The sequence below is a fragment of the Grampus griseus genome, assembly GCF_964374135.1.
Source record: "Grampus griseus genome assembly, chromosome: 11".
In the NCBI taxonomy this organism is placed as follows: Eukaryota; Metazoa; Chordata; class Mammalia; order Artiodactyla; family Delphinidae; genus Grampus; species Grampus griseus.
Window position 1 is genome coordinate 85,725,181 of NC_139005.1, and position 27,435 is coordinate 85,752,615.

Sequence of the window (27,435 nt, forward strand, 5' to 3'; positions counted from 1 at the left end):
GAAACGATCAAAATTCAAAATTTGAAGTACGGTTCCTACTGAATGTGTTATCGCTTTTGCACATCATAAAGTTGAAAAATCGTTAAGTCGGACTGTCTGTATCCCTCCCACTTTATAGAGGAGGTAACTGAGACACAGAGAGATTAATAATTACTCTCCTCAACTCTAGTTTTTCAAACTTTACTGGTCAGAATTTGGGTCAGAGGTTAAGAGAAGACATATAGGAATACTGTGAGCATAAGGTTGAAATCTAATATTTTTATGAATTCAGAATAATTTCTTATATCCTTCATGAACTTAAGAGAAATGATGCATGATAGTATGTTGGCACAGAACCATAAACATAAACATCAAATCCATCCATGAAGTGAAGAGGGATAAGAAAATATATTTGAAATATTTGCTCTAAATAGGAACTTGCTCTAAAAATGGCATGCTTACAAACAGACCAAAGAATAGTCTCTTAAATATTTCCCATAGGATTGAGGAATGCATCTTTTTCATAATACTTACACACATGGAGAACATAAATTATAATAAATGACCATATCATATGTAGCAATAAAGATAGCCAGTAGTAAAAATGCATTTGAAGTAACTGTTGTCCCTACTGAATAGTAGAAAAATATAACTCCCGAGGTGGAATTAGCTGCTTTTTCTTCCAAGCTCTGACAGCAAATTACGCGTAGCTATTCCCAGCGTTTATATTCTATTACAATATAATATAGTTATTTGTTCATGTAGTAGTCTTCCCTCCAGGCTGTGAGTCCTTGAGGATAGGGTCTGAATTTATTCATCCTGGGATTTAAAACCCATCCCTGCACCTAGTAGAATGAAGGTTTATTGAATGAATGAATGAATGATTTGATAAGTGACTTTTAACAAAATCTTGGGTGCTATAAAGCATTATAGAAAAGTTAAAAATATCAATTAAGTCATAAGCGTTTTTGTTATTTTATGAGCGGATTCTTGTCTCCTCTGCCTGGCATTTAAAGCCTTTCTACATTGGCCCTAATCTACCTTCTTAACCTCATCTTCTCTTCTTTTAGTTATATCCTCTGTATGAATTACTTGCTCTTTCTGGCATAAGCTCTGTGCTTTCTCATCTCTATGCTTTTACTCAGTAACCTCCAAAAGTTTTAGCTTATGCAGCCCTTTCAATATAAATGAGTATACTTACGTAACACTGTGCTAACGTTTACTGTAAAGCGATCATAAAAATAGGAGAAAATAGACATTTTAAACAAATGAGGTAGACATATATAAATAGAAGTTTTAATCTTCTCTTTCTGCACACAATGCATTGTTTTGCACATACTTCACTTTAAAAATCACTGATTTACACCAGGAGGACAAATCTCAGAGAGTATTTGTGAGAATGAAGTAAATCTGTACATGTAAAGCACTTAGAACAATGCTGGTCATACAGGAAACACAGTAAATGTCAGTTAATTTCATTAACATCATTATCATCAATGCAGTTTCTTTCCACATACTTACCCTCCAGCTCCACTCCTACAAACCCCCTGAAGGCCAAATTCAAATGTTATCTTTTCAAAGAATTATTTGAATGCATCTCTTAAATTAGGATTTCTCACTGTAGGAGGTACCAAATCCTACAAAGCTTAGCAAGAAGCCATGGCTAAGAAGCCAAAATAAAGCTGCAACAGTTGGAAAAAAAATTTAGGATGGGTTTATGGAAAATGAGGCAAATGGAAAAAGATGTGATTATTAACCCAAAGAAAAGTAAAATACACAAAAAGGAAATATAATACATTATCTGGCTCTATAGTAAACAATGTTTAGATAGACCCAATAATAGAAACACTGACTACTAATTTAACCAAAAACTGTTATATAACCATATGGGAAAGATGTGGCATTATAACAGCCCCCAAACCCTCAACTTTTATTAGCAAAAGTCTAAAGAAGATTAATCATGAACTAGAAATTTAGGCATATTACTTTAAAACTTATAGATAAATACCAGAAGAAATTTAAGAACAATAGGGAAAAAGAGAAGATTTTCTTTCTAGAAGCTTCTAGAAAGATAAAAGTAGTTCTGTACCATGAGATCAGCAGTGAGAATGGCATGTGTTGTTCTTTTCAATGGTAGCAGGAGAAGTTAAAAAGCAAGGAAGCAATGCCTTCAAAATTCTAAAAGAAACAATTCTATATCCAGTCAAGCTATTCATGTAAAAGCATTTTACAAAATGCAAAGACTCAAAAATTTTTCTCCTCTGCAGCAGTCTTTCTCAGGAATTTATCTGAAGATGTGTTCATACAAAAGAAGAGAACAAATACAAGGGAAGACACAGAATCTAGGAAACAGGAAATTCAACGGTTCTATTGATCAAATCATATTAAAAGTTATTGGTTTTAAGAAGATCAAATCAATATGAAGGCATTCAGCTGAGTTTTGAAATGTTAAAATATTTCTTATGCCTTTAGATTTACAGTTACACTTTTACATCAATCTGAGCATAAAAGAGATTGCAAGAGGTTTCAACTCTTACCTGTAACACAGCAGCAAATAAGTATACTACTACGAAGATTATAGTTAAAGAAGTGTGCCCACTTTTCATCAAATGAATAGTGTAGAGGAAAATTAAATGCCCAGGTATCACTAAAAGCAGTAGAACTTGAGCAGACTTATTATTTACTCCTGTAATATAAAATGTAAAAGTTGTTCAAATCATATTTTGGTGAGTAATAGGTCACAGCTGTTAAAATTTGAGGATTACTTCTAGTTACTATAGTGCACAGAATCACATAAAATTCAGTTGCTAAAAATAAATTTTAACTATTTACAATTCACTTAATTTTTAAAAATTCTCCCTATATGTTATATATTAATTAAATAAAAGGTGGTTGGTAAAAACATGCTACGAAGAACACTGGTCAAACTATAATATCTATTATAAAAACAGAGGAAAGACAAAAGAAAAAATATGAAGTCCTTAAAGTACTGAAATGTGGGTTTTTTCCCTACATCATTTAATTCCTTTTTATTGACCATTTTAATGACTAAATGACATCTCATGATCTTCTAATAGAGGACCTTTGGTTATGAAATGTTTTAATTTTATTTTTCCTTTAGAATTCTTTCACTGCAATTAAAAGACTGGGCATTTCTGATCCTCATTCAAAAGTTACATTTATTACATTTATTTTCATCAGAAAGAAAAAACTGTCAAGAATTTAAAATTGTGGTTTAGTTTTTTGGATATCATACGCCTGGGACAAAATAATGTCCTTGTAACTGAGGTTATCCCCTCTCATTCTGCTTGTTTGGAATCAAATGCCTACATTTAGAAAGGTCCAAAAGATTAATATACAAAAGACAGATGGTATATCTGTCTCTCTAAATCACCTAACAGTGCTTTCTTATATGCACAAGGTTCCTCTTTCCTGACTCCTAAAGCAAGATATCCCAGAGAAAGAGAAAAACTATATAAAGCTCCTCAGCAACTGCAGAATTGATTCAAATTGTTTTTTTTGTTGTTGTTCACTGAGATTTAGTGAATACAATCTATTCTAGTATTTAAAATCTATTTAGCTCTCAGAAATGGAAAACTATGCAATATTCACAAACAAAATATGTATTCAACAAATGTTGCCTGCCTATACTCATAGAGAGCAATAGTTCCTGAAATAAAATATGCAAGAATCCATAAGCACCTACCTGGACCAAAAAAAGTTCTAAATGGGTAGTAACCACCTTTGGGTTCATCGGGCAGTTCTCCTGGAATGCTGTGTAAATGGAGGTAAGTAGAAATCCTGCTAGCCTGAATGGCTACCAAATTACCACCAATACCTGAAACATAAGGAAAAACAAACAAGGTAGTTATCTTCATATTTTAAATAATGTGCATACATTCAACTGAATACAAGCCTCTTTATGTCACATCCTGGGCCAAGAAAATAAACAAACAAAGAACTCTTCTGAAATGTTGATTTATTAAATGCTGAGGTAGATATTCCAAAGACATAAAATCACTGCTGTGAAAGACTCATTCATTATTTTTTCAAATCTAACTCACTCTTTGGTCTGAAAGCAGAGTAACTAATTTTTAAAAATTACTATCACAACCAAGATATAAAACTAGGTAACAAGATATTCCATGTTTATCATCTTAATGACAGGGAAAACAAGCTAGATTTATTCAAATAGACAAGGCTTGATACATGTCTCTCAGGTTCTCAGGTTACTAAAGAAATGGGTATAAGACACCCATTTCTTATACCAATGGGTATAAGAAAAAATTACTCAAGAAAGTCATCTTTTAACCTAGATTATCTTCTCATATACTCAGAGGAAGGGGAGTTGATGCCTAGAAGTGAAATGAATTCCAAAGGGTGCTAAGTGCCCCCAAGGTAAGTTAGGACACCCAAACTCTTTCTCCTTTGACAGATTATGGGGAGGAAGAGGTAGTAGTCATAAAAGCAAGTAGGAAGGAAACAACTGAAAATTTCAAATTCTTTAATGCTGAGTGTGGGCTAACATAACCATCTAGAACACCTGGGAACCCTAGACACAAGGGGAGTCTACATTCACGGGTCAACTATTTCTGCAAGCCTCCCCTGGGCACTTGTGAGACAGACTGAGGTAGGACAGAACACTTGAGAGAGCCGACCTTGGTGGCACACAGCAAGAAATCACATCCATTTCTGACTCCCTCTCTCATATGAAACAAAAGCTGCTTGAGGTGATGAAGGAAACACTCCAGCTACCCGACCCCAGGCAAAGATCAACTGCCACTGGAGGAAGAGTAGAAGCAAAAGCTGTCTACTGCTGGAGAAGTGGAAGGAAATCTTCCTGCTTAAGACCAATCTGAGTAATTGATTGGTCTTAAGAAACATTGAGAAGGCCTCACCTCTGTGGACCAAGTGCATAGGAACTGCCTAAGATTGAGACTAGTGCAAGAGAATCCCAAATCCCATCCCATGCCTTGCACCATGTAACAAGTATCAACAACCTACCGTGAGAAGAGAAGCAAGAGCACAGATAGTTAAGCCTTTCATGCTCCAGGCATACAGCGCTCCAAGCTTCACACTGAGCATAAGGTAGCAGGAGCTCACTGATAAATCTGAAGTCAGTGGTGCACTGAAGTTAACTATAACAACCACAAAAACCAGACCCGGCTCAACTACTGATGAGACTCACACAGTCCTCCATACTAATGACCTAACAGAAGAAAAAGCCTGCCTTTAAGGCATAAATAATATTTATCTCAATCTCCAATGTTCTTTTATACACAATGTCCAGCATTTGATAAAAAATTTCTGAGACAGTAAAAAGCAATAAAGAAAACAGGCTACTGTCAGGAGTTAAGAAGTCAATAGGACCAGACTCAGGACTCAGGTGTTGAAACTATCTGACAAGAACTTTAAAATTACTATGATTAATATGTTAAAGGATCTAGTGGGAAAGAGGTTACAATATGCATTATTAAAAGATGGGAACATAAATAGGTTAAAAGTAAAGGTACAGAAAAATATATACCATATAAACACCAGGGGAAAGAAAGCTAGAGTGGCTATATCAATATCAGAAAGATGAAAGAAAAGACTTTATAACAGGGGATATTACCAGAGAGAAAAACAAACATTGAATAATGGCTGAGGAGGTCAACTCATGAAAAAGACATAACAATCCTAAATGTAGTTGTACCTAAAAATAGATCTTCCGAATACCTACAGGAAAAACGGATGAAACTGAAAAAAAAAACAAAAAAACCCCAGACAAGTTGGTACTTATACTTGGAGACTTTATCACTCTTCTCTTATTAACTGGTAGAATACACAGATTTTTAAAAAATCAAAACTATACAGGAGATTTTAACAATAATAACAACCAACTTGATCTATAGGACATTTATAGAACACAACACCCAACAAAAGCAGAATACATATTCTTTACAAATATACACATGGAACATTCATGCAGATAGACCATAATATGAGCCATAAAACAAGTCTCAATAAATTTGAATAAACGGGAACACATAACGTATGTTTTCTGGCTACAACAGAAAAGATAGATATCTGAGAATTCCCCCAAACGTTGGAAAGCAAACAATACACTTCTAAATAACCCACAGGTCAAAAAAGAAATCACAAAGGAAATTTTAAAATATTCTGAATTTAATGAAAATGAAAACACAACATATTGAGATAAGTACTGCACATAAAGCAGTCCTTAGAAATTCACAGCATTAAATCTTATATTAGAAAAGATGATCTATTATCAATGATCTAAGGTTCCCATCTTAAGAACCTAAAAAAAAATAAAAAATTAAACTGAAAGGAAGCATAAAGAAGGAATAAGAAGTATAAGAGCATAAATCAATGAAATAGAAAACAGAAACAATAGAGAAAAGAAATGAAACCAAAAGCTGCTTCTTTGAATAGATCAAGAATAAAAGAAGACACAAATTTCAATATTAAGAATGAAAGAGGAGTCATTACTACAGACTATGCAGGATTAAAAGAATAATATGGTTATACCATGAACAGCTTTATGCCAAAAAATAATAGCTTGGGTGAAATTTTAAAATTCCTTGAAATATACAAACTATAAAAACTCACTTGGCAAGAAATAGATAACATGAATAGCCCTATATCTATGAAGCAGTAGTTCTCAGCTGGGGGTGATTTTGCCACCAATAATCGACCCCTAATCCAAAAAAAAGAGATTTGGCAATATCTGGAGACATTTTTGGTTGTCGTAATTTGGGATGTTTCATTGGCATCAAGTGGGCAGAGGCCTGAGATGTTGCTAAACAAACCACAGTGCACAGGATCCCACCCCCCACAACATGAAATTATCTGGCCCCAAATATCACAAGTGTCAGGATTGAGAAACCCTATATTGAGGAAATTGAATTCATAGTTAAAAACTTATTCATGAAAAAAAACCTTCAGGGCCTGATGCCTTCACTATCTGGAAACTGAGAGAACATGCCTTTAAATAACTTGTGAATTAAAGAAGACATCATAATAGAAATTTTTAAACATTTGTATTTGAATGGAAATTAAATATTACATACAAAAGCAGGTGGGGTGCAGCTTAAGCAGTAGTGAGAAGCACACTTAAAGTCTTAAACGCACATACTTAAAAAAGAAGGAAGACTTACTGACCTAAGCATCCATCTCAAGAAGTGGGAAAAGACAGAAATATAAACACAAACTTGAATAAGAAAAGTAATGAAAGAGAAAAAAGTAATAAGAAGATCAACAAAGCTACATATCAGTTATCTGAAAAGAAAAAGAGAGTAGGGACAAACAATAGGAAGAAAAAGGAAGCCATAATTACTACCAATATTTTAAAAATAAGATTATGAACAACTTTATGCCAATAAACTTGACAATTTAAATGGGAAAATATTCTAAAATATATATAACTTAACAAAATTAACTCAAGAAGAAATACAAAATCTGAATCATTCTATGACTAAAGAAATTAAATCTAAAATTTTCAATCTTCTTCAAAAAATCACCAGGTCCACATAAGTTGTTTGCTTTGTTGTTGTTGTTTTTTTCAAGTGATTTCTACCAAATATTTAAGTAACAAATAATAATAAAAAGAATAGATTACAAAATCTTACATTACTTTACAGTATAAAGTGTATGAGTAAGTATATCTAACACACATAATGAGACTAGCATAACTCTGAGTTCAAAATCCAACAATGACAATATGAAAAAGGAAAATTATAAGCCAATCTTATGAATAAAAATAAATGTAAAAAAGATATCAAACTGTTGGCAAGCCAAATCCAGCAAAATGTTAAATGTGTAATACACCACAACAAAACTGCATTTATGCTAGGAATGTAAGGCTGATTTAATAATTGAAAATAATATAATATGGTACATTAACAAATAAATGAAGGAAAAAATAATATGATTATATGAATAAATGCAGAAAACTTGATAAAATTCATCATTTTATTATTTATTATTAAAAACTCTTAGCAAACCAGGAATTGAGGGGTACTTTTTTAACCTGGTAACTACACATGCACACACGCACGCATACACGTGAAATCTGTGATATACAAAAGAGGTACTGCAGATCAATAAAGAGTGGTATAGATTTTTCAATAAACAGTACCAAGACAGTTATTAATATGCCAAAAAATACCATGAAATTGGACCCCTATTCTCATACTATACACAAAAATCAGTTCCAAGTAGATTAAAGGCATCATGTGAAAGACAAAATAATTAACATAATTAGTATAGAAACTTATTAAAGTTTTAACCACTCATGAAGTTAAAACCCCATCATGATCTCATCATGATCACCGGTTATATTTTTAAACTATAGCAGAATTATTACCTTGAATAGCTTCCCTTAATGTCAGAAATGCTTTCTCGCTATCACAACATACTCTACATTTCTATTATGAGCAAGTCTATCAGAATTTCTTTTTTTTTAGCGGTACGCGGGCCTCTCACTGTTGTGGCCTCTCCCGTTGCGGAGCACAGGCTCCCCTGCATCGGCAGGCGGACTCAACCACTGTGCCACAAGGGAAGCCCCCAGCATTTCTTTTAAATTACTTAAATTCCTCACAGACTAACTGCACTACTAGAGCTAGTAGAGAGCTTTTAAATATTGTCACATAAATTAATAACATTAATAAAAAACAGATTTTCAACATACTAATTAGTGAGAGCTTTCAGTATCCATAAGACCTAATTTCTAAGTGCCTTATTGCTAGAATGAGCTCCACTGATAACAGAAAGTTTGATAGTATGAACAAATTCAGAAGGTTCATCAAAGGACTGCTTTAAAATCCAACTTCATGTTTTATTAAATTTAGAAATATATGTTTCCAGCAAATGTTTAGCACAGAATAGATTTCACACCATAGAATATATTTCAAATTATGTCAATAATTCTTTTGGGCATTCCTAAGGGAACCTGAAATAAAAGTTCATTTTGTTCAAAAGCAAAGCCTTATAATCAACAGCACAGCAGATCTAGTATCTTCCATATATACCTACATATTTTGGCCATCTCCACACATCTCTGCATTTTCACCTCTCCTCCTTTCATGACTCCTTATCAGAACTCACACACAGGAACTGCTCTTTTAGTTTCAAGAAATGCAAAGGGATAGGGGAGATGTGTCTTCCATTTTTTTCTTTCTTTTTTTTTTTTAAGAAGAAATACATGTAAGCCCCTCAGAGTGAAGACCCTTTCCTCTAAATGAGGGCAGGCACATTCACCTCTACCACTTCCTTCCAATGTACGTGTCGGCAACCTGATGAGTGACTTACAAGGTCTCCAAATTTTCTGCTTCCCTTACCCTAGATCATGCATTCTTGTGGGGACAAAAATTTGTTCTTGGGGGGAGAAAAAAATTTTTCACTCATTTTATGTATAAAGCACGGATATACATACAGTATAGAAATGGATAAACTGGATATCTGTGATATTAAAATTTCATGGGTGGGAACATTTAGGGGAAAAAATGTTTTAAATGGTTCCCTCAGAGGGTCATAATGAAAAAAAGGTTGAGAAACACTGCCTCGATCGGAACTTCCCAAACCAGGATGCCTTGAATAGTTTACAGCTGTGTCAAGATACTGACCTTCGAAGCTCTGCAGGGGCAGGCTGGTTGCCTCTGGTTCCAAGTGGCCTCCTTCTTCTCCCTAGTGTGCCATCTAATATTACAATTTTCTGTGTGTGTCACGACATGAAACAGGTTGGGAAATCTATCTACCTTCTTGGGACAACTGAGAATGTCATTATAGGTAAGGCCCTTCACCTTAGTCTCTCTTCAGGACTCCTTTTCTTACCACATTGAAGTAATACGGGGTATCCTTTTTTTCCAAGGCTACTTTGTAGCCCATCATTCTGTGGACTTTGCCCTTTCCTTCTTCACCATCTCTCATGCATCCTCCATCTTTCCTTTTCTATTACTCCTTTGCCTCCTTGTCAAAAAACATACCTATATCCCTCCTACCTTGGAAATTCTTCATTTGGACACCTAGCTGTTATTCTAATTCTTTTCTTTTCATAGTCAACCATTTAATAAGAAATCTAAAAGTGCTACTTCCAGGATTTTTATTTTGTACTAAATATTTAATAGATACAGAAATAATACTTATAAAATACATATAAGCTATAAATAACCATATTGCAAAAACACCCATGTACCCATCACCCAATTTAAGAAAAGGAATACAGCATGATTTTTACATTTGAAGTACCCTATGTGCCCTCCCCAATCCCATGCCCTTCTTCATCAATCAGAGTAACTATCCTGAATTGTGTTTTTCATTCTCTTGTTTTCTATGTTATGACCACATATATGTGTATTCCTAAACATGCTTTTGAACTTTATAGAAATGGGATAATTCACATATATTAAGTTCCTAAAATTCATCTTTGTTGTTATGTGAAATGTAATTTTTTAATTTTGATTGTTCATAACATTCTATCTAAGGCTATACCTTCATTTATTTAGCCATTGCTTCTACTCAACAAAAACTGAACTCTCAAATGACTTCCAAACCACTGAAGAAATGGTTCCTTCTGAATCATTTCCCCTGGCTACACTAACTGAGCTCATCCCTCTTCTAACCAATTGATCTCTAGCTCAACTCTTTCTGTCCACAAAATATTCACTCCTGGGATTGCTAACTTCTTTCAGTATCTAAAGAGCTCCTATCTAAATATTCACTCCGGGCTTTCCTGGTGGCCCAGTGGTTAAGAATCCACCTGCCAATGCTGGGGACAAGGGTTCGATCCCTGGTCCAGGAAGATCCCACATGCCGTGGAACAACTAAGCCTGTATGCCACAACTACCGAGCCTGCGCTCTAGAGCCCGTGTGCCACAACTACTGAGCCCGCAAGCCGCAACTACTGAGCCTGTGAGCCACAACTACTGAAGCCCACGTGCCTAGAGCCCGTGCTCCTCAACAAGAGAAGCCACCTCAATGAGAAGCCCACACACCACAACGAAGAGTAGCACCCACTCGATGCAACTAGAGAAAGCCCGCGTGCAGCAACAAAGACCCAATGCAGCCAAAAATAAATAAATAAATAAATTTATAAATATTCACTCCTATCTAAAAAGCTTGTAGAATATACCAAAGAGGAGGAAATGCTGAGAAAACAATTTCTATGGTTACACACAGGAGAAATTGTTAAGGAAAGTAATAAACGTTGCCATCACTACTAGTTTTTTATACAAATAGTAAGAACCATTTTTCTATTTATTTATTTTTTTTTACCTTTTTTTAACGCACTTCACCAGTTCCTAAGTATATGAAATGTTTCGGGTATAATCTAAGTTGTGTTATTTAATAAGATAACTTCAAATTCGGTGACATGTACTTTGCAGCAAAACAAAGCATGTTCCTTAAACTCATGCATTTATTCATCCAGCAATTACCAAATCCTAACATGCTAGGCACTATCTCTAGGCACTAGAGAGTCATACAAAAAAGAATCATCATATAAAATAATTATGTATGTTAAAAGTATGCTGTGGAAGCATAGAAAAGATATTTTTTTTTTTTGCCCATGCCGCATGGCTTGCGGTATCTTAGGTCACCAACTGGGGATCAAACCCATGCCCTTGGCAGTGAAAGTGCAGAGTCCTGACCACTGGACTGGCAGGGAATTCCCAAAGGGAACTATTTTGCAGAAGAGGTGACATTTTAATTGGGTCTGAATGAATGAGCAGAACTTGGTAAGTAAAAGAAGGGAAGTGAGACAGAGGGAACATCAGGTACAAAGGAATGGTATAGAGAAATGACATGATCTTTTTGAGAAAGCAACAAAAATTCAACAAGATGAGAATTTTAAGAATTGGTGGAGTGGTGGAGAAATGAGATTAGAGAGGGTGATTTTAGGGCAGATTGGGCTTACTGAGTATATTACGCTAGATAATTTGTACTTTATCTCCAGGAAACTTAACTGTGATCTTTACGTAAGCAAGGGACAGGATCAGCTTTGTTGATCGGGAAGCTAACTCTAACAGCAGTATGGAGGACAGACAGGTTACACTGGGTTATAGTAGAGGCAGGGAGACAATTTATGCAGATGTACCCAGGGAAGATGAATGAACAAAAACCAGGGAGCACGGGGAGACAAAGGGTTGAGACTAACTCAGAAGGTATTTCAAGAGCAGATAAAAAGAGAGAGCATTTAGAGAAAGGAAGTGTGTGACTTTGGGATGTTTTGTTTGTGTAGATAATAATACCACTAACTGACAGGAAACCCGGAAGGAAGAGCAGGTTTGGGGGGAAGATAACGAGTTCAGTTTGGAGCTTTGGATCTTCCGTGTGGAAATATCTGTTTAAAGTATGGATCTGGAAGTGAATGAAGGTCGAGACAGGGGATAGAGAGCTGAAGTCACATAACTAAGACAAATGGTTCTCAAACATTTGCATGTGTCAGAATCAATTGCTGGGTTCTACACTAGACTTTCTGACATCGGAGGTCTGGGCTGAGGCCTGAGAATCTGCATTTCTAACAAGATCCCAGGTGATGCTGCTAGTCTGGGGACCACACTTTGAAAACCTCTGAACTAGACAATATCCCTCATAAAGAAGGTGAAAAGTGAGAATAGAATATGATCAAGAACAGAGTCTGGAAGAATACACATACTTAAAGAGGCAGTTAGAAAGGAGGAGTTAGTGAAGGAAAATGGAGAGAATTTTCAGAGAATGGGAGGAGAATTGGGAGAGTTGCAAAAGGGCAGATTAACTAGTATCAAACAGCTGAACAGAATGAAGACTGAAAACAAGTTACTGGATAAAGTAATTAGGGGGTCACTGTGGAGCTCAGTAAAAAAAGTTATGTAGAGTGAGAGGGATGGAAGACATTGTAAGAAATTTTACAAGTACAGGCTACACTTTGAAAAGTTTGGTTGTAAAGAGTAGAAGGGAGAAAACAGAAGCTTGAGAAGGCAGAACACTGTGGGAAAGGTGATTTAGAACGAAAGAGTCGAGTACAATTGTAAACTAAAGAGGAAAGATGAAAAAAAAAAGAGGAAAGATGGAAGAGAGGAAGGTATGGAAGATACAGGAAAAGTTAAGATAACTGAGAGTAAGGATCCCATTGGAGGTGTAATGGTCTTAGATAAAAGAGTCTACTCTTCTTCTGAGATGGAGTGAAAAAGGTTAAGAGTAGACACTGTTAGAGCTGAAGGGAAAGGAAGGAGAAGGAAGCTGGGAGACACCTGCCTAAAGCCTCTGTTTTCTCTGCAGAGCTGCCCTGTAAGACACATTAAAGGTGCTTCTTCTGGAAGATGGAAGGCAGTGCCAGATGGAAATCTGAATCTACACAAAGGAAAGAAGAGTGCTGAAAATGTGAAAAATCTGCGGAAATGTACAAGATACCACCCCCTCATTTTTTATCTTTTTAAAAAATACTTGTTTAAAGCAAAAATAATGTTATAGGATTTATAGCAAAGTAAAACGTATGACAAAAAGAGCCCATAAGAAAGAGTGAAAATCCAAGTATACTAATATAAGGTTCTTATCCTTTATGTAAAGTGATATATTATTATTTGAAAGTAGACTGTGATAAAGATATAGTAAGACCTAGATCAGTAGTTCTCAAAGTATGGTCTAGGGTTTAGAAAGAAGATTAGATCCAGAAATTCCAACCCCTCTCTAACAAAAGTTCCAGAAGGGGAGACTCACAGCATCCTGTGGAAAAGAAATCTTTTTAACCTAATGTTTCCAAAACTTAGCTGACCACAGAACTCACTTTTCAACACCTCGAGAACTATCGTTACATGAAATATATTTTTTAAAAACGTTACTGGTTCTGAGAGATGTTAATAAGCATTAAAAGATACCCTCATCACAGTATCAACACAGATATGCCTTACTTTAAACAAAGTGTGTATTCCCGTATCTAATATAACAGATAAATTAGTAGCTGTTCATTTTGAAGGAAAGAAGTCACAGGCTTTGGGATATCAAGCAGATCTGGGTTTAAACCACCATTTGCTAGATATGAGACCTTATCTTTATTTGAGGATTAAATAACATAACATGCATAAAAGAACTAAAAGTAATCTGCCACAGAGTAGGTACTCACTAAATAGCAAATGATGGGGACTTCCCTGGTGGTACAGTGGGTGAGACTCTGCGCTCCCAATGCAGGGGGCCTGGGTTCGGTCCCTGGTGGGAAACTAGATCCCGCATGCATGCCACAACTAAGAGTTCACATGCAGCAACTAAAGAAGTCCACATGCCTCAACTAAGAAGCCCACATGCCGCAACTAAGAGTCCACATGCTGCAACTAAAGATCCCGCATGCCGCAACGAAGACCCAGTGCAGCCAAAATAAATTAATAAATAAGTAAATAAATATGGAAAAAATAGCAGATGATGACGATGGTGATACAACAGGGAGGGGTCTTTTAAATAGTATGTCTCAGCACACTTAAAACGAAATTCCGTTCTCAGAAGTTACAACTTTTTTGAGAAGCATGGAGTGAATCTTCTCAATCAATGTTTTTAAAGAGCATAATGTAACATAAAATGTGTTCACTGTGATACCCAACTAAGAGGTTTACTTACTGAGATAGAAAAAAGATTTTACCACTATGCCATGCCATGCACAGACTTCCAATGAGGGCACTTTAGCAAACTGTTTCTTGTAAAAGGCAAAATAACAGAGATACTCACTAAAATCTTACTAATAACGGGGTTGTAATTTAAGTTAAATTTCTCACTGAGATGCTGGGCAATACAGTTCTAACAGTCATTGTTGGGTAATATTCATGCTAGTGAATTCATCAAGTAATAGTCACTGAGAGGATTCGGACAGGGGGAAAGAAAGTGATAGTTATTCCAGGCAGTGAAAATTAGATCTCTGTATGGCCACAATGCAAGAAGCAAGTCACAATGATAAAGGATAAAGTTGTGTGCGTCCAAGAGCATATAGAGAGAGTCTTGATAGCTAGGCAGAAGAGTTCTAATTTGATTTGACAGGCAGGAGGAAACCACTGTCAAGTTCATCAGCTTAAAACTAATGTAATAAAAACAATGTTTACGGTAGACCCATCTACTAGTGACGTTCAACTTGCACTGAATAGGGAGTGAGTCAGGAAGTCTACTTTATTACTTGAATGATGGTTGAACTGAGACATTAGTAGACTACAGTAGTAAGACATACTTGTTATATAAATAAATGAACAAGTGAATTATGTTAATGTACAAATAGACAAGATTTGGTCATTATCTATTCAAAGAGGATGAAAGAGCCAGGTTGAATCAAATGGGTCCATGATGTTAAGGGCAGGTGATGGGGAGAATGGTGCTACCAGGAAAACTGGGAGGGGCATCTCTAGGGGAAATTTGTTCAGATACCCCAAAATTAAAATGTTCAGTAAAAATTGTAGATATGAAATTAGATTTTAGAGAAGTTGCCTTTGTATATCATATTTTCTTATTCATAAATATACAAAAGTAATTTATATTAAATGTGTCATATATCCTGTGATACAGTTTTCCTCAGGTAGCATTATTTTAAATTATATTGGCTTAGGCTATACCAAAATCCAATTTAGTGAATGCCAGCCCAAAAGCCAGTAGGACTGGATTAAATCTGTCTTTTTAAATGGAATTTATATAAAAACCCCTGTGAATTTAAGTATTATAATTCCCATTTTATAGATAAGAAAAAATATAAGGCAGATTTGAAAGGGATCAACAGAGGAGTGATAGATTTTAATGGAGTGAATTGACTCCAGCAATGCTTAAACCTAGCTAACTCTAATTTATCCACAAAAATTGACAGGGACAGCAACACAGCAGCACAAGAAAGCAGGTAAGCCCAAAGTTAATGATAATATAGAATTGGAATATCCTATTTTGCCACAGGAATCTTAAAAATCAGGTATGTCTGATTCTCAAACTAATATCTAGAGATAAGATTAAGTGAGAGTTCTTTTCAAAAATGTGTTCTGCATACTGAGAACATACAGTGTAGTTTCCACCATGAGCAACAACCTGGGATTGAAAATCAAATGAATAGAATGGGAAGACAGACCTCTTAAAATCTGAACTCAAAGGTTCCTGTTTGTACCTAAGGATATAGAGAGACAGGATATCATTATGAAACAGTGTATCTAATTCTTACCATTAATAACTGGTGTGTAAACAACAATCCCAGCCAAGTTTGGGTCAGATACAGTTGTGTCCAGAATAAGGCCCCCGATGCTGAAAGAAGCAAAAGCATATAATTTAGGGAAGAGGAAAGGAAATGTACTAATTGGAAGTTGTTCTTTATATACAAACACCCCTATTTTTAAACATAAAATATTTAGACATTTGAAAAATTGAATAAAAAGAAAAAATATTCAAAGTAAAAATCACTGTCAAAAGCAAAATGGTGAAAACAAAACATGGCATAAGCTGTAGCCCCACGTTTCAGGGCTCTCCTTCTGGTCTACATGTTTACATACGTTACACGTAAAAAGGAAAAAAGCATATACTTTAAGTGCATTAAAATGTCTGGAAGGACATGTAAGAAATTATTAACAATGTCCACCCCTACAGGTGACACTGACAGGAGACTCATGGTCATTTTATATCCTTCTGTACTTATTTTTTTAAAAACCATGTGCATTTATTACCCTTATAATTTAAAAAAAGGTTTAAAGAGTATCCTTTCATATTTGAAGTAAGCAAGCCATTAAAGAGATGACTTTTATTGTGTTAAAACTAGATACAGTAGATTACAGTGTCTGACCATTGGTAAATTAAAACAATGAGTTGCAGCCATAGAAAGAGCTGATCTGAAGAACAGAGGTCTGGAAAAATAACATACAGCTATACAGTGGCAAGATATACACTCTCAGTGTCTCAATGGAGCTTGGAGATTTTTTGTTTGTTTGTTTCCAAGACCATTAACAATTGGTTAACTTCAGTCTGTTGGTCTACGTACTATAAAACAGTGTCAGTCCCAGTATTTCATGGGATCCTGTTGCCAAATCTTCCAGGAAAATGCAATTCACGTTACAGAAAAATGAACTATATGCTGTCAGAGAACAGGGTTGATGGTCAACTATCAGATCAAAGGTTCTTACCACTACCTGATAGTTAATATTAGGAAATTATTAAATCTTTACTATTTTAATTCTTTAATAATATAAATGAATGGCTAAATATGCCTAAACTGCTAGGAGTTCCCATTAAAAAGTATACTATAAAGTCTAAAAACAGTCATCCTTAGAAATATTTTACTACGTAATTTAAAAAACTATGTATTTCATAGAATAAACTAGTTATATGTCAAAGAATAAATCTCCATGCCAAAACACACAGATCATGCTGTGTATATAACATGAACACTTGCTAAAATAATTTTAAAATATTTTTATTACCCAGGTGATAAAAACTTATCATAGAAAAATTAGAAAATACAAACAAAAAGAAGAAAAATCAACCATAGGGCTTCCCTGGTGGCGCAGTGGTTGAGAGTCCTCCTGCCGATGCAAGGGACACGGGTTCGTGCCCCAGTCCAGGAAGATTCCACATGCCGCGGAGCGGCTGGTCCCGTGAGCCATGGCCGCTGAGCCTGCGCGTCCGGAGCCTGTGCTCCGTGACGGGAGAGGCCACAACAGTGAGAGGCCCGCGTACCGCAAAAAAAAAAAAAAAAAAAAAATCAACCACAGTTACATCATTCAGGGTTATACTGTTACCATGTTGATATATAGCCTCCCAGACATTTTTAAACATATATATATATATATATATTTTAAAATAAATTTATTTATTTTTGGCTGTGTTGGGTCTTTGTTGCTGCACGCGGGCTTTCTCTAGTTGAGGTGAGCGGGGGCTACTCTTCGTTGCGGTGTGCGGGCTTCTCATTGTAGTGGCTTCTCTTGCTGTGGAGCACGGGCTCCAGGTTCACGAGCTTCAGTAGTTGTGGCACGGGGGCTCAGTAGTCGTGGCTCACGGGCTCTAGAGCGCAGGCTCAGTAGTTGTGGCGCACGGGTTTAGTTGCTCCGTGGCATGCAGGATCTTCCCAGACCAGGGCTCGAACTTGTGTCCCCTGCATTGGCAGGCGGATTCTTAACCATTGAGCCACGAGGGAAGTCCAAAACATGTATATTTTTAAAAATAAAAACTCAAATTGTAAAAGTAGTTTTCTTCACTTGTATTAAATTTGATTTTTATCAAACAGACATACATGCATCATTTAAAAGGCGAAAGTACCACAAAGCTTATAAAATAGCCCCTAGCCCTAACAACACATCCTGCTCTCCACTAGCAATTCTTTTTAACTTCTTTAACTGTTTCTTCTGGCATTTAATCCTCTATTTCTAAACAGCATGTTTATACTATTTCTTGATTTTTAATTTTAGACATTTACCTAATGACGTCCACTATGGCAGGTGAGCATTTAGTCTCTCTTACCCTTCCCTCCCCACATTAGTCCCTTCACAATTCCCTTCCTTCCTCTATCCTGCCAATCTGGTTATATTATAATTTTTGGTGAAATATTTAGGTTTTACTTTATTTTAACAGTGAAATCATTATTCACAACTGGGCCACAAAGTGTGTTGAGATCTCCCCATTTGTACTGTTTTGCCTTGTTTCATATTTTTCTTAATTTTTTTTAGGTACTTATTACTAATTCAGAATCAAATTTGGAACAAAGTTAATGAATGGCCTCTGAATACATACTCATTAGGTAACCAATCAGTTCCCTTTTTTTTCCCTTAGAGACATTCCTTCTTAAGGTCACTGTCTTGCCAACCTGGACAGTTGCTCTGTAGGTCTGATGCTCAGCTGTCATTCTGTACCTTCCCTTCACCTCCCCACGATGGGTCTTGGTTTATGTACTATGACCAGGTCCCAACATTTCATGGGATCCTGTTGACCAAATCCTCCAGGAAAACACAATCTACATCATAGAAAAATGAACCACATGTTGTCACAGGTTTCCTCATTCCCGTGTCATCTTATTTCTTGATTATTTCCTCATTTTGATAGACATCTTCTCTCAGCTTTTATATGAGAGGGTATACGGGAAATAAATTTTTTGAGATCCTGCATGTCTGAAAGCTTCTTGAGTCTACGCTTATGTTTGCTTGATACAGTGAGCATGTTTTATGTTCAAAACAATTTTCCCTCAGAATTGTGAGGGAATCACTTGGTGTTGCAGCTGGACATCATTCCAATTCCCAATCCCTTATATGCGACTGGACTTTCCTCTCTGGAAGCTTTTGGGATTTATGATAATGTGCTTTGCTTGGGGTCCCTCCTACTCATTGTGCGAGGTACTCAGAGGGCCTTTTAAATCTGGAAGCCCATGTTCTTCAATTCTGGGGAATTTTCTTGTATTATTTCTTTGATAATTTCCTCTCCTTATTGTTTGCTCCGATTGTCCACCTCTTTGCTTTCTGGTCTACTTTCCAGGATAGTTCCTCAACTCTACCCTCAAGATTTTTCTTCTGATTCTTTTTGTTTCTACTATTTATACATTTTTATATTCCCAAGAGCTCTTCCAATTTTTCAAATCCTCCTTATTAGAAAATTCTGTTCTTACATTATAGATGCCATAACTTCTCTAATTTCTCTGAGGATACTGGTGATCGTTTTTGGAGACTTTTCAACTATGCCTGCAATTTTGGGGGAACGTTTTTGTTTTTTTTTTTTGTCTCTGTCATGTTAAAAGCCTTAACCAAATGTCTGGCGACCGTTTACTGTCTGCTCCTCCTTAAGGGATACTGCAAAGCATATCTGGAGCTCTCTGTGCACAAGCGCAGAACTTGTCAGCAGGCGGGCCTCACTGAAGAATGATCAGATGGGCATGTAGCTCTTTCACTAAAGGATCCACAGGGTCAGTTTTTGCAGGTTTTTCTTTTGAGCTGATGAGCTTCCCCAGAAAGGAATTATCTAATTTTTTGCCTGGGGGTAAAAGCCAGAGTGCCAGCATTCTATGAGAAAAGAAAAGGAAGTGGGATCGGGTTTTCATTGTTCAGCATGTAGACTTTTCCTTAATTCTTGTTTTTTATACAGTGTTTAATCCACAGCCTCACTGGTGCAGGTGATTCTAAATCCAGAGGCTCTATGATTTACCCTCTCCAGGGTTAATTCTTGTCTTCTATAGAATGGGAGGAGGCAGTCACCTGGGTGGTCAAGCTAGCAAAGGGCTTTTAGGTTCTAATTGCTTCTTACTTTAACTTTCAACCAATCCCCTTCATTTCAGCTTTCAGAAGTTCTTAGTGTCTCTAAATCCTCCACCTTTTGGGGTTTCTGAGGCTCAGTTCAGCTTGCTTCTTATCGGTGTCCCCTTGCCCTGCAGGCAGTTAGGTTTTAGCTTTTTTCATTCTGATAGTTCAGTTAACAACCATAGAACCGATTCCTATCTTACTGATTTTGGTAAATCTTTCACCTACTGTCCTCTCTGCTCCCCTTCTGTTTTTGTGGTTGTATAGCTTTTTTATTCTTTTACTGTCATTTTAATAGCTTCAATAAGGAAGAAGATAAACGTGTCAATCTACCATCTTTAATAGGAAATTCATATTCTTTTCTAGCTTTCTCCTTTCACCAAATGTATAACGAACACCTTTCCACATCAAAGGAATGTTGCAATGCTACTCTTGATGGCTGACTAATATTTCATTTTGTGACTATGCCACAATTTATTCAATCAACATCTGATTGCTAGACATCTAAGGTGTTCTCTCTCTCTTTTTTGTTATTAAACATTCCACTGTGATGAAGATCCTTACAACTTAATCACTTGCATAGATCCATAATTATATCTTTAAGTCCTGTCGGAGTCCTAGAAGTGGCGTAGTCAAATGGTATGTACATTTCTAAGGTTTTCTGATACTTATCCGAGCACTTACTGTTCAAAATAAGTGATGTCCTTGTCAGGTTAAAACTCACACAGACAAAGACAAACACCACTAAATTTTAATCATCAATCTGGTAAGGATTTGGTTGGGGAAAAGTTTGAAACTGGTAGCAAATGAGGTTCCATACATCCACTGATTTCAATAACTCTTGTCACTATATCCCTATTACTTGGGATAATAAAGAACCGACTGTATAAAATGATTGACCTAAGAAATAAAAACAGGCAATTGGTTTGTTTTAATATATACACAGATACATGCATATAGAATAACTGCCCCCCACACGCACGCACAAACACACACTTTAATACTAACCTACTTATAACCATAGCTGTTATCACAGGCTCCCAGCCTGAGTGCAGAACCGTCCTTGTGGCTGGATGTTTGGCAGCTATTATAATCCAGATAGGAGTTAGAGCCAAGAAAAAGACACCAACTAATGGAGGAATGTAGTAATAGGTCTCTAAAATTCAAAAAGAGACAACATTTCAATCTCTCTTATAACCATATAGCAAATGTAAGTATTAAAAGTTTACCAGAAGATATGTTATCAAACACACTCATGCTATATACTTTCTATAAATTTCAAACAAATTGAAAACTATAGATAAGGTAAAAATGTTAAATAATGTAACTGAAAGCTAACACATTAATTCAACATTTATTGAAATAGTTATGTGACCTAGATGTGAACAACAACAGTAATAATAACAAGAGTAACAACAGTAAAAAATCTAACATTACTTGGCTCCTACCATTTTCCAAATATTGTGCTAAATGCTTTATGTTCATTGTCTCACTTAATTGTCCTCACAAGTATGAGGTAGAAACTCATTCCTACCTTATGAAGAAACTGAGGCTTAGGAGCTTAAGAACACCACTAAGGAACAGCAAGAATTGGGAGAAAATGACATCTGTCTGACACTGAAGTTAGTGCTCTTAACTCCAAACTATAAAGTCTAATAGGACATTGTTTTTACCCATCAGGATCTTATAGCACAAGCATTCCATGGAATATTGGCTAATGGATTGATAATAGATATCCTCCTAATTCTGAATAGTGTTCCAATATCCAAAATGAAATTGAAATACTAGGTTTAATAAACAGATTTCTTCACTGCAAAATTACTCAGAACCTTTAATATGCAAAAATATGCAAACCAGAGTTTGGCCAGACTACTTAGTTTCACATCTGATGTTACAACTTACCTTGGACGAGAAATTTAACTTCTAAAAAGAAAAACAAATATCGTATATTAACGCATATATGTGGAACCTAGAAAAATGGTACAGATGAACTGGTTTGCAGGGCAGAAATAGAGACACAGATGTAGAGAACAAACGTATGGACACCAAGAGGGGAAAGTGGTGGGGGCTGGTGGTATGGGATGAATTGGGAGATTGGGATTGACATATATACACTAATATTGTATAAAATAGATAACTAATAAGAACCTCCTGTATAAAAAAATAAATAAAATTTAAAAAGAAGAAATTTAACTTCTATAAATTTAAATTTCCTTATCTATAAAATGATAAAAATTATTATAACTATTTCATGGGGTTATTGTGAGTCTTAAGAGAATTAACACATGTAATTTAACTAGAATAGCACCCAGGCACATAGTTAACATTTACTGAACACTTACTAGCAACATAATCATCATTGCCATTGTTATTAGCATCTTTCTACTTGTGATATACTCAGATAACAGAGCGCCAGGATATTTTTTTATACCTCTCTGTGGTAGATTGCCTTACTTGATCATAATTATTCATTCTCTCCCCATTCTTGTTAATGCTTTCCTATAGAGTTTAGGAAAGCTTATTGACTTTGGGCTTGGCTATTTGTCTAGATTTGTAGACATGATGTATGCCATCTCTGAGCAAAATCTGAAATGTGCTTTTGGAAATTACTAGAAGATTTATAAATATATGTAGATAGATAGATAGTAAACTGTTTTCAGACACTGACAACTGGTATTGCAGGACTGTGATCCCTGAGAGAGGGGAAAGAAATGAGATAAGCCCTACAATAGCCTGAGCTTTCTGACTAAAGGCACATTCCAGACCACAGCTCAGGAAGGGAGAATTTCAGCAGAGTGAGTCTAAGGCAGCAGGAATTTACAGGGAAGAACACTGGAGAAGAGGAAGCTATTAGAGAGGGAGCTTGCAAACTGAATACCAAGCCATGCATGCATAGGGTGAATTCCACAAGGCTAAGCCAAGACAATTGGGGATTTGTAAACTAAAAAAATTCCCAGAGTGTACAAAGGGCTAGAAGTCATTTGAGATCTAACCCCCTAGATAGGAGCGCCTCTTTGAAAACTGAGAACATTCAGTGGAGACCAAAGAAGGGATACTTCTTAGTAGTAGGGCTAGCCCTATTGTAATGTCTACTCTAGATCTATTCCACAATGCAGGGTACTAGCCACTATATGATCACAGCTAGATCTAGTCCAGTGAAGCTTAAAATCAAGCCCTGTAAGGCTCAACTAATCCACAAACAGCTGCCTACAAGAAAAAGGTCCATGAAAACTGTAAGATGCTGATGAAAGAAACTGAAGACGACACAAACAGATGGAAAAATATACTGTATTCTTGGATTGGAAGAATCAATACTGTTAAAATGAGCATGCCACCCAAGGCAATCTACAGATTCAACACAATCCCTATCAAATTACCAATAGCATTTTCCACAGAACTAGAACAAAATTTTTTTTAATTTGTATGGAAACAGAAAAGACCCCAAATAGCCAAAGCAATCCTGAGAAAGAAGAACAAAGCTGGAAAAATCACACTCCCTGACTTCAGACTATACTACAAAGCTACAGTAATCAAAAAAGTATGGTTCCAGCACAAAAACAGACGTATAGATCAATGGAACAGAATAGAAAGCCCAGAAATAAAAACATGCACTTATGGTCAATTAATTTACAACAAAGGAGGCAAGAACATACAATAGAGAAGAGACAGTCTCTTCAATAAGTGGTGCTGGGAAAAGTGGACAGCTACATGTAAAAGAATGAAATTTGAACATTCTCTAACACCACATACAAAAACAAACTCAAATGGATTAAAGACCTAAATGTAAGACTGGATACTATAAATCTCCTAGAGGAAAATGTAGGCAGAACACTCTTTGACATAAATTGCAGCAATATTTTTTTGGATCTGTCTCCTAGAGTAATGGAAACAAAAACAAAAATAAACAAATGGGACCTATTAAATTTAAAAGGTTTTGCACAGCAAAGGAAACCATAAACAAAACAAAAAGACAACCCACAGAATGGGAGAAAATATTTGCAAATGATGTGACTGACAAGGGATTAATTTCCAAAATATACAAACAGCTCGTATAGCTTAATATCCAAAAAACAAACAACCCAATCAAAATATAGTTAGAAGACCTAAATAAACATTCCTCCAAAGAAGACATACAAATGGTCAACAGGCACATGAAAAAATGCCCAACATCGCTAATTATTAGAGAAATGCAAATCAAAACTACAATGAGTTATCACCTCACACCAGTCAGAATGGCCATTATTAAAAAGTCTACAAATAATAAATGCTGGAGAGGGTGTGGAGAACCAGGAACCCTCCTACACTGTTGGTGGGAATGTAAATTGGTACAGCCACTATAGAGAACAGTATGGAGGTTCCTTAAAAAACTAAAAATAGAGTTACCACATGATCCAGCAATCCCACTCCTGGGCATATATCCGGAGAAAACCATAATTCGAACAGGTACATGCACCCTCAATGTTCATTGCAGTACTATTTACAATAGCCAAGACATGGAATCAACCTAAATGTCCATCAACAGATGAATGGATAAAGAAGATATGCAATGGAATATTATTCAACCATAAAAAGAATGATATAATGTCATTTGCAGCAACGTGGATGGATCTAGAGATTATTATACTAAGTGAAGTAAGTCAGAGAAAGACAAATATCATACTATATCACTTATATGTGGAATCTAAAAAAATGATGCAAATGAACTTATTTACAAAACATAAATAGACTCACAGACACAGGAAACAAACTTATGGTTACCAAAGGGGATGGAGGGGGGAGGGGTGGGGGGATGGAAGGGGAGAGGGGTGGGGGGATGGGGGGAGAGATAAATTAGGAGTTTGGGATTAACATATACACACTATTATATATAAAACAGGCAAACAACAAAGACCTACTGTATAGCACTGGAAACTATACTCAATATCTTGTAATAACCTATAATGGAAAAGAATCTGAAAAAGAGTATATATATATATGTATGTATGTATGTATATGTATAACAATCACTTTGCTGTACACTTGAAACTAACACAACACTGTAAATTAACTATACTTCAATCTTTTAAAAAAAGCAAAAAGCAGAACAAATACTCTGTAAGGAAAAAACAGTCAAGCACTTAACATTACATTCACAATGTCTAACATCCAATCAAAAATTATTTTTAAGAGTTTGAAATTATATTTGGTTGCATTTATAAACCTAGTTAAATACCAGGAAATATTCTATTTACTTTAGACATTTCACTTATCTCACAAAAGTTTCTTAGTACTTAAAGTAACCTTTCTAAATCTAATTAATTATATGTACAAATATGGTGAGTCTTATGTTTTCATAAATATTCATGCAATGTATATAAATTTGGTAAGATTTCTATTTAACAATCACAAGAATAAATTAATTACATAATCATTACTTTTAAAATGGAATCAGAAGACTGGCATGTTACTGTAATGGGCTAAGTAACAAGTATATTTAAAAATGTGTACTGCCTCTTTACCATAAAATCATTCATACCATAAATTTGATTCTCAAATATTTTTATACTTAGTTCTAAATCTCCCTAGGGTTAAAAGTTGCCTACCCATTCTTGAAACAGTTGCATCATCCCAAGACATTTTTGGTAATATCATTTTAGCTGATCGAGCTTTTCTTATTGTCAGACATCTCAGCCAGGACATTCCTGCATTTTTCTCAAGGACTCTAATACACATTTTGTATGGTAGGGAATTCATAACTTAAACACAGAGTTGATCTCACAGTCTTTGTAGCCTACAGCCTTAGATTTGAGTTAAATGTTACTAAATTTTTCTGATGTCTCACAAAATTCTTCAACTGTTATTCACACCCTTCTCTTGGACTGAATTTTATATTTTATCATTTTAACATATTTAAAAATCTCCTCACCTATGATTAAGATGTTTAAATTAAATAGAAACTCAATTTTTTTCAAATCAGGTAGGAACAATTACTATAAATATTAAAATAATACCCAAACAAATTTTACACTCATGGTTTTAGCTGGATTTGCCAACACATCTTCAAAATAATTGTGCTAACAAAATTCATTTAAATATTTCCTTCCATTTAAAGGGACATAACTAGTGCTACATATAGAATCATTTTCTCCATAGCTTTTTAAAACATGAAGAAACTTTTATTGGATGGATTTCCAGTTCTCTTTGCTAAACCATTAGATAGGGATAAATAACATTCCAATTAGGAAGCATTCTTACCTCCTAAAACAACTAAGGTTACCAACAATCTCTTTATAGACTCAAACACCAAACTAAAAGCATTAAAACCCACTAAACACAACTGAAAAGAACTATTCTGCTAGGTTGTCTTAGTATTTTCATCTTCAGGTAAAGAGAGGAGCACCATGCCAGGCTTCTAATTTATTTTCAACATCACATCTCTGGAAGGACATCTTAAGTTGAAGAAAACGCTCACCATCCTAACTCCAGAATCATTGCCCTGGATTGTCAAAGAGGGGGAAAAATTTCTCAGGAAAGAAATAAAAAATAATGAGTGGGCAGTTCCTCAAAAAGTTAAAGAGTTATCATATGATCTAGAAATTCCACTCCTAGGTATATACCAATAGAGTTGAAAACATACGTTCACACAAAAACATGTACGACAATGTTCAAAGCAGCATTATTCATAACAGCCAAAAAGTGGGTGCAACCCAAATGTCCAACTAATGGTAAATGGATAAACAAAATGTGATATATCCATACAATGGAATATTAGTCAGCCATATTATTAACCAATACAATGAAATATTATTCAGTACCGCATGGTATCCAGAACTGATTTATGCTAAAGCATGAACCTTGAAAACGTACTAATTGAAGGAAACTGGATATAAAAGGTCACATATTATATGATTCCATTTTTTGAAATGTCTAAAATAGGCAAAGACAGAAACTAGATTAGTGGTTGCCAGTGCTGGGGGGAGGGTGGAATGGGGAGTGACTGCTAAAGTTTCTTTTTGGGGTGATGAAAATGTTCTGGAATGAGATAATAGGTTTCACAATCTTATAACTATGCCAAAACTATGGAATTGTGCACTTTTAAAAGGTGAATTGTATGATGTAATTGAATTATATCTCAATTTTTTAAAATTCCCACAATGAAAAAAAAGGAGGGGGTACTATACTCTTTAAAAATGTCAACGTTATAAAATATAAAGAACATACATATATTCATACAGACAGATGGACAGAATAAAAGATAAAGTAAATGGAGTAAAATGTTAACATTTGG

At 35.4% G+C, this 27,435-nt stretch overlaps 1 protein-coding gene across 3 annotated transcripts in view; it reads right to left on the bottom strand.

Annotated features, from left to right (window-relative positions):
- SLC41A2 (solute carrier family 41 member 2) overlaps window positions 1-27,435 on the bottom strand; it is a 120,846-nt gene that overhangs the window by 30,262 nt on the left and 63,149 nt on the right. For 2 of the 3 annotated variants that reach the window (XM_082665055.1, XM_082665056.1), the window contains exons 7-10: window positions 21,177-21,324; window positions 16,127-16,206; window positions 3,686-3,817; window positions 2,517-2,665 (exon numbers count right to left, since the gene is read on the bottom strand). In XM_082665055.1, the coding sequence (XP_082521181.1) occupies window positions 2,517-2,665; window positions 3,686-3,817; window positions 16,127-16,206; window positions 21,177-21,324 (509 nt within the window). The remainder of the gene's footprint in view (window positions 1-2,516; window positions 2,666-3,685; window positions 3,818-16,126; window positions 16,207-21,176; window positions 21,325-27,435) is intronic. The other variant, XM_082665057.1, reaches the window with a different exon arrangement.